General features: G+C 33.7%; 2 protein-coding genes across 2 annotated transcripts; one reads left to right on the forward strand and one right to left on the reverse strand.

The window, feature by feature from the left end:
• Positions 1-997: 997 nt before the first annotated feature.
• LOC135833215 (uncharacterized) lies at positions 998-5851 on the forward strand. The gene is made up of 5 exons (XM_065346908.1): positions 998-1224; positions 1596-1776; positions 2013-2133; positions 2695-3910; positions 5654-5851. Exons 2-5 carry the CDS (start codon positions 1676-1678, stop codon positions 5707-5709), a joined length of 1494 nt encoding a protein of 497 aa, XP_065202980.1. The 5' UTR covers positions 998-1224; positions 1596-1675; the 3' UTR covers positions 5710-5851.
• LOC135833216 (lysophosphatidylserine lipase ABHD12) lies at positions 5837-8828 on the reverse strand. Its single transcript, XM_065346909.1, has 10 exons — positions 8603-8828; positions 8195-8344; positions 7987-8105; positions 7694-7799; positions 7420-7613; positions 7208-7340; positions 7018-7135; positions 6781-6942; positions 6569-6690; positions 5837-6423 (listed from the first exon to the last, which is right to left on the reverse strand). The coding sequence occupies exons 2-10, from the start codon at positions 8320-8322 to the stop codon at positions 6375-6377; spliced, it is 1131 nt and encodes a 376-aa protein (XP_065202981.1). The 5' UTR covers positions 8323-8344; positions 8603-8828; the 3' UTR covers positions 5837-6374.
• Between the last annotated feature and the right edge of the window lie 355 nt (positions 8829-9183).

Below are 9183 nucleotides of genomic sequence, written 5' to 3' on the forward strand. Positions count from 1 at the left end.
GCTCGAAAAGTTTCAAAACGTAGTTATCATATCGTTTCGACTCTCTAAAATTCTGAAAAAATATATTATGGGCAAGTTTTCATGCTGAACAATATATTAAAAAATTGGGATGGCATTATTTCGTAATAAAGTCGATTTAAAAAATTGAAAGTTTGCAAAAAAAATGCGATTTTTTAATTTAGATAGTTTTAATTTTTCTCGAAGAGAAGAATTTGGAAAATTTTCAAAGTTGCAATAAGACAATCACATTTTTTTAAATTTTATAGATATTGTTTTTCGTTCTTTTGAAGATTAAAATATGAAAGGTAAATACAGATTTCCAAGAGTTTTGTCAGTGCAATCACTTTTCGAAATTTATTGGCATTTTTTTTTTTTTTTTTTTTCTTAAAAAATGTGGACTCCACTTATTGTTAGATTTGAAATAATATAATGTTTTTCTGAGAAATGACAGATCAATTGATTTTTTGTAAAATGCAATTTTTGAGTTATTGTGACAAAATCTCAATCGCAGTAAAGCACCATGCAATTGAAGGGCTATTTTTTTTCAAGCCACCATCTCACCAGCTCAATATTCCAACTCCACACCTTCGTAAATTTGAGTACCTGAATCAGCTAAATAAATGCGTATACCTACTCACCAAAATTGGATATTTTTGTCAATCACAGCGTGGAAATAATTTAAGTGAAAATTTCAGTCAACTCATTCGGGGAAACACATACTTTGTCGTGACAATGTAGTAGCCAAGCAAATATCTGCAGTAAGCACACATTTAACTCCTAATAATAATAAGGCATGCCAATTTTCATAAGCATGCAAACCTCTGTTTGTACACATTCGTAACTTATTGCAATGCTAACATAGGTACACTAGGTAATCGTCCAATTGATTCATTTTTAAATTCCTTAACCCTGAAAATACCCACCTAATAATTAAAACGGTTTGTACGTAAAACCTGCATATTAAAATAAAATTATCATCATTGAAATAGCGAATGTATAGATTTCAGTCTACTATAGACGGTAGTAGCTCCCTATCAACCTTGCCAATTGCTTGTTATATCTTCCGCGAAAAAATAAGTACACTGGAACTCGTGCGTACGAGTAGGTATTTTAGTTGTATGAATGATGTGCTCGAAATTAGCTCGTTCTCCGTGTAATTCGGCCAATTCGTCGTTGGAATTTTAATCAAATAATACATACACTCGTCAACGAAACAAAAAAAAGGTAGGTGGATTAAAATATTTGTATAGTTTTTTATGAGTAGGTATATTCAAATATTTGTACACTTAAGTATCTCTTTGGAAGTGCAGTGATAGTTTGCCTACTCAATCAATTGGGTATAACTTGTCTCGTTGCATGGAACTTTGTGCCTCATTGAAAATAGGTGACAATAAAGCATTAAATTTGGTGCAATTTTTATCAATATGCATGAATCTTAGCTAGGTATATAGATCCCCCTTCCCCTTCTTTTGAAAATAGGCTTTGAAATATAGTATTGTTCGTGGAAAATGAAATCACACTTTGTATACTTAGTATCAATAACACCGGTTCCATGTTCAGTTTCTAAAAATCATTATACCTATATTTATTTTCAGATCAAATGCTGAATATTTAAACGTACGTACGTACCTACCTCCTACCTATCATATTTGAATGCGGTGAATAAACTACAAAAATGGGTGAAAAAATTCATCTTGTGTTCCTAGTCATATTTTCATTGTCATTACATCATCAAGTTCAAACACAAAAAGCCAACTTCTGCAATGTTACCGAACCGTAAGTATAAACACATAGGTAATGTAGATAATCGCTTTGCTTTTTTTTGAAGGTGAAAGAACTGGTTTTTTATAATGAAGGTGAATCTGCGGCTCTGCGTGAGGAAGTACCTATAGACCAGTTGACCTAATGAGATATACTTACGTTAGACACCCATTGACCATTTAATCATTCAGCGTGATAAATACATAATGATGAACGTAGGTACTTACAGTGAACAACTTTTATTTGTGCAGGTATTTCGTGGAAGTTACCAAAACGGAAACGATATTGGGATTCAAGCAGAAAAATGGTGGATTTAATTTACTTGGCATGTTCTCCAGCAAATACGAAAATGTTACGAAAACTGTTATAGGAGTTAGTAGATATTTAAAATATATTCATAGTAAGGTAAAATGTTCAAAGACGAAAAGGCCACCTTAAGATTTTTTTCTGATTTCTAGGTCGATTTGGTAGAATTTTTTCCCCTATTTTATTGGCTCAAATTTGGATTTTCAAAAATTCACTAACAATTCCAAAATGAATTTCGTTACCTGAAATTTCAACTGGCGGTGTATTTTGGGTTCCTCTATCGATTCCTTTATATCCAATTCAAAAAATTTCGGGCTGGTTGAAATATTTTCCTTGTCAGGTTAAATTTCACAAAAATTTCAACTATCAAAAAATCTACTGAAAGATCATAGAACTACTCAAAACGAGTCAAAACTGTTTTCAATCGATTTGGAAGGTCGAAAATGGGAGTAGATAGGTACCTACCAAATTTCAGCTTTCTACATTAACTTGGTAAAATTTTGATTTTTTTGGTCATTTTTTACCTGTAAGATTTTTAAAAGTTGCCCAAAAATCGAAAAATGCACTCGAGTGATACCAAATTGAACACTTCATCTCTCTTACCTTAAAATTCATCTGATTATTTAGGTAGAAAAAAGAGAACGAGTAGTTGAAGAATGCTGCAAAGGGTACAAAAAAAAGGACAACCAATGTGTACCTATCGACGATACAAATCCACCAAAAGAGCCATCCAGTACCACCACAACTACCACGACAACCACAACGGCTGCTCCCAGTTCCACCTCCACTACTACCTCTGCACCTATCCCAAGCGAACCACCACCAGTTGAACCATCGCCAGCAACAGAAACTGTGACGCAACCAAGCACTTCAGAATCAGTACCATCTGCTGAACCATCAGTCGCTCCTGCTGCTACAGACTCAGATCCAACGACACCAGCGAACGCTGTACTTGAACCCACTTCAGCTCCTGATGTACCCCCACCTGCCCCAAGTGAACCTCCATCTTCTGCACCTGAGCCAGAACCAGCTTCAGAAACACCTCCAGCTATCTCATCTTCTGCACCAGAGCCAGAACCAGCTCCAGAAACAGCACCAGCTTCAGAAACACCTCCAGCTGTATCGAGTGAATCTCCATCCTCTGCGCCAGAACCTGAAACGCCTCCAGAAGCATCATCTCCGGTGTTGAGTGAATCGTCATCAGTCGCCTCGTCTTCTGAAGCTCCTCCTCAGACAACATCGCAAGTCAGTCAGGCTGAAACTATAGTGAATGATAATCGTCCTCAAGATGAGCCCATGTTATCATCTTTTATGGTAACAACAGGTGAACCACGCACTAAAGACGTACCTACCACCACACCACTCATAGTTTCGTATTCTACTTCAGAATCTCCCACTTCGACGAAACAATCCGAAAAATTAATAGATGATGCTACCGTACTCAATATTGATTTAACAACCATTATCAATAGTCGTAGACGAAGAAGTCTAGATGAATCATCATCAGATGATGATGCAGATTCCATTGAAGAACTAGAAATTGGGTCGAACAATTCATCTGCAGATGATCCTAGTGAACTATCTGCCTCCCATAAAAGTGAATTGAAACTAAACGAAAAACCAGTTTCGTTGAAAAACCATCACCATTCGTCGGATTCTGATAGTATTGTTGTAAGTGATCTCACTGCTGATGTTGAGGATCAAGGGTATCCGTGGGTTGAGATATTGGAAGTGTTATCCTTCGGTGCCATTGTATTTTTACTGGTGATAACGGTGCAAATGTCATTTAATGTGGAACCTTATTCACTTTCAAAAGGGAACAAGAAAATTCCTCAGGAAATAGGTACGTGGCTTCATTTTTTTCATCATAAAATATTTAATATACTTCAGCAAATTATTGCCCCCCTCCCCCCACCAAAAATCAATAGATGAATTAGGAAAGACATTGTTGTATAAAATTTCCTTCAGATAATCCCCCCTTGAAAAAAAACTACCCACCCCCCAACCTTACAAAATTTTCGAAAAATTTCCTTCATTACTACTTGATGTCTACACAAAAATTCAATAAATTCAAAATGTTATTTGAAAACATTTCATTTTTGGATCTTTGTAAATTAGGAGGGCTCCATACCTAATCATTTCAAAATCAGTTGAGAGACCCGAGGAAAGTTTTTTGAAAAAAAAGGTTATTTAGAAAAAATTGCGAACTTCATTTTTAGAAGAGAAAATGCAATCATCTTGTAATCTTGTTAAATTGAAACGAAAACTTCATTATTGAAAATAAAATGAAAATCTCCATTTTTTATGATGATAATGAAAATTTCATTTTTGAACAGAAAATAATAACTTCATTTCGGTTTTGAAGCGAATATGCAAATCTTTACTTTCAAAAAGGAAATGGAGCCTTTATTTTTTAATAAAAAAAATTGAAAAAACTTAATTTTTGAACACAAAACACAAAAATCTTGATTTTTGAAGAAACATTGAACACTTTAATTTTGAAAATAAAATTGAAGCTTCATGGAACAAAAGCTATTAAACTTCACTTATTAAAAAAATCAGTTGTGATAAACTTTCTCGAAAAAAAATTTGTTCTGGACCTATGAATTTTCAAAAATAAAGTTTTTATTTTTGAAGGAAATTTTTTACATGCATTTGGGAAATTTTTTTTTGAAAAAACTCTAGTAGAAGAAAGTGCTCCAATAAACTTTTTTGAGAAAACGAAATAATTTATTTTTTTAACGGAAGGAGGGGCACTTCTTCATAGAGAAAACTCGTGGAAAAATCTGTTTTGTAAACAACACATTTTCGACTTCAATTTTTAAAAAAAATTACACATTTCAGAGCGAGGGGGGAGATTTTCAGGAGACCCAGATTTTTTTACCCCGGCCAACATTGGCTCTTAACACTGTGATTTTCTCAACTACATATGGGGGCTCCTGGGCTCAGGTAATTTTTATGTAGGGCTAAAATTTTCAAGGACCCCCCCCCCCAAAAAAACGATTTTTGAGAGGTGGGGGCAAAAAAAATCTCGAAGGAATATTCCTCAGAAATTGACGATGATCACACTAAGGTCACAAAAATGATGACCAGTTATACTTACTGTACATATTTTTAAAATTACCTATACATCTACGCAGTAGCCCAATCGCATAACTTTTGATGTCATAAAACAGGAGAAATGAAAGAGTGGGAAAATGCTTTTTTGAAAGGTCTTAGAAAAAGGGAGAAGAAATGGCGGAGGAGAGGGGAGGGGGGGGGTGAATGTGAACAATTTTTCCATGTAAAAAATATCTAACACTATCACCAAACAATTTTTGATGATTTTCACAAATTTTATTGAACACAGAAATATTATGCATTTGCCAGCTAATCAAAAAAATTTTCTGAGAAAAAATTTACTGAATGATTATTTTTTATGAAAATGAAAGCATAAAATTATTGGTCAGTTTATGGACGCTAAGTAATTATTGAACCTTAATTGGAGTTTCTTATTGGCCCGTTAGTTAATCTATTTTCAAAGAATTATTTTTTTTTTTGAATATTTTATCAAGTAGTAACTCATATTTTTTCATTTTTTTCGTAGATTCTTACGGCGAATATTGGGTGTGCGATTCTCAAAGTAGCCTGGAAGAAGTATAAGAATAATTATGACCATTAATAATTTGTTACAACTGTATAAACAAGGAGTTCAGTTTATCAGACTGTTTTGTAATTTAATTTAATTTTGTATTTATTAATTATTTATGAATGATTTTCAATAAAACAACTTTTTACATAAAAATTATTCCAGCATTTTATTTCTCCTCATTTAAAAAAAAAAAAAATGAATACATAATCACTAATCAGCAATCTGTTAAAAACGCCCAACTCACGACGAAGGAATAAAAAACACTCAATCAGTAATAACTACGGGTATCAAATCTCAATAAATAAAATCTTATGGTAATAAATCATTTTCAACTTAAACATAAATGTGCCCAAATGCTACCTAGTCAGAAAAAAAATATCACAATTGTAGAAATAATTAACTAAATAAGCACCAAAGTACATTATGGTAATTGTTATTGAGCGATACACGCGCATTTACGAGTATAAATTGGTGGGTAATTATTAAGAAAAAATATGCATCGTCTCGAACTGAAAACAACGATAATATAATTTTTCAGTAAAATTTACGCTGTATCGCTCAAATTAGGTGAAAAAAATTCGCAAAGCGATAAAAAAAATTGGCTCAAAAAAAAATTAAAAATAATATTAAAATATCGTCCGAGGTTTCATTATTTTCTGTCAGTTCGGAATCACAATCAAGCGACTACCGGTGGAATTTCATTCAATTTCCCCGATAAGAATAAGCTGAAACAGATTATACGTACAATTAAATTATCACATTCGATTCGAATAAGATCACAAAGGCGATTTTTTCACTCGGCTCAATTATCGTACACGTTTCTTCGAACTGATACCTTATACCTGATTACAAGATATGGCGATTACTCACTTAATTAAATTAATTAAAGCGGTCGAGTTGCACATGTACTTGTGTCCATAGCCTTTTCCGAATTCCACAAATTTGACACTTTCTTGAACTTTAGGACGGTTCTGAACTAGGTATTGATATAACTGTCGAGATAAAAGATGAAATAACAAATATTAATGAGTTTCATTTACAATGTACCGTCTGCGTCTGGCTATGTGTCACTATGTAATTACTTTTTGTCCTAAAACCGGGGGTAAAATCCAATCGTCTTTGGCATGCAAGATAAACAGTGGTATTTTGGACGACGCTAGATATTTATCGGTTGTGAAAGTAATACCGTTATTCTGAATCGGTTTCACGAAGAAGAAATCGTATCCGATGGCGTGTCTGAAAAGCTGAGAAACAAAATAGTTGGTCAATTTTCCGAAGGAAAGATGTACTCGTGTTTGGAGAGGTTAATATTGATTTACCACAGATAGAGGATGGTTTCTGATAGCGTCTTCTAAGTTGTTGAAAGCCGCTTCTAATATCAAACCATCGACAGATTCGCCTCGTAATTCGAATTCGGTCACTGTTCTCGAAGCGATTCTGTAACATGTAAAGAGAATATGAGCACTAGATTCGAATTATTGGTGAATTATGAATTCGTAAAATGCGTACCCAGTGCCGAGTGAATGACCCCAAACATAAACAGGCGAATTTTTCTTGTGTTCGAAAGTCCATTTCAACACGGTGCCGGTGTCATCGACAACTCCGGTTTCGTCAGGAAGTACGTAAGATGAGTCACCGAAAGCTGAAAACAACGTGATCAGAAATGGTAATTTTTTCACAGTCACTCGATAGCAATATTCATGATGAAATCTGTAACTTACATCTGTAATCGAACGCAATAACGTGGCATTCGTTCTTTTGCAAAAGTTTATACAATTGGACACGATGATACGTGGCTCGAGTTCCAGAATTTCCATGAACATAGATAATGATCGGTTTACCATCTCCTATAGCTTCATCATAGGTTTCAACTGCTATTTGACTCTGACTAGTATAAGATTCGGGTAAAATTTGCCTTAAAAAGAGAGAAAAAAATATCAGTATTCGATTCGAATCGTTGTACGTTAAAGTCAGAGTTCCAGAATATAAGCTCACCATACGCCTATTTTCACACCGTCTTTGGTACTCAGGTAGAAGTTCTTGCATCCCTTCAGTTCGAATTTCTCGGGTTTATTGAAATCGGTTTTCAACGGCCAACGTACTGTAATCAGATTAGGTATTTTCAATGATGAAAGTTCAACATGAATCAAAGTCACATGTTACGACAAAATTCACAAACGTGTAATCAATCGAGGTATCGAGGGTCAACCTTGACTGATTAAAATACGGTTCGTGTACTTGGAACCCAAACAAGCTCGATAGTGTTCCACGAAAAAGAGCATAATTACCGAATTGTAAGAATAAAATATGTCTCTGGAGCCAATACGAGTATCTATGGATTACGAAGAATAACAGAACGTAGAATGCCAGTATAGTTGCGAAAATCCTTTTGGCTAGTTTGATGAGCCTGTTGAAATATAATAGTTTGAGAAAGAATTCCAGAATGATAATTGGTAAAATATTGTACTTGATCGAATTATTATTATGGATACGTACGGGAATCTATGCTTTTCTGTACCGATGAAGATTTTCTTGAACGCGTGAAATATGCTAAGAATTTTATTTTTGATTACTCCAAATATACTCGTGAAACTTTTGACTTTTTCCTTCTTAGTTTTAGCCATGGTGAAATTTCAGCGAGTTCGACTGCAATAAACAAAGTTTGAGTTTTATTTTACAATAGTATCTGAATAAATCGACACAAATGTGAATTTTCAAAAAGAAAAGTGTTTGATAGTTTGGGATTGAAATGATAGAAACACAGTTTTCTTTGCTAGCTGTTGAACGATGAAAAGTAAAATGGATTAATGATCGTGGGATAGATTGGAACGAAAAAGAAAATGAAATTAAAATGATTTAAATTTATAACAAATACTAGGAGAAAAATTGGAAATTTCTGCTCACCTTTGATAACGAAATCCCGGCAAATTATAAATGGATGATAACAGTGATTTACTGAAGTTATTGAAGCAAATATATTATATCTTCGAACATCGGAAACACTCGAATTAGCACTCGCAATCGTAATTAACGTTCACTTCAAATTCAAACACTAAAAGAAGATCATTTTTCAGCTCATTAATTTTTTAAACAAGAAACAACACAACATAATTTTTCAACTATTTCAACGAAGTTCTTATCAGTACTAGAACAGTGCTGCTGTTTGAGGAAAGAAAAAGTCACTGTACAAAAATTTGAATTTGAATAAATTTTCACTCGTCATTTCATTGGTTTCAAAAATTAAACAATTTGTAATTTGAATATGAATACCAGAAAAATGATCCCATTTTATGCAGCCCTACCCATGCGAGGAAAGTAAAAAGTAAAAACAAAAAAAAAAGGGGGTAAAAATTTTCGAATTACTGACCTACCTCTACCTCTAGGTACCTATCAATTAAGTAAGACTTTTTCAAACTCAAACTTCAAAGTAACCTTACATATACATATTATTATGAAATTGCGGGAGAAAAAAATCAAAATTTTAT

Source organism: Planococcus citri, chromosome 1, assembly GCF_950023065.1.
Source record: "Planococcus citri chromosome 1, ihPlaCitr1.1, whole genome shotgun sequence".
NCBI lineage: Eukaryota > Metazoa > Arthropoda > Insecta > Hemiptera > Pseudococcidae > Planococcus > Planococcus citri.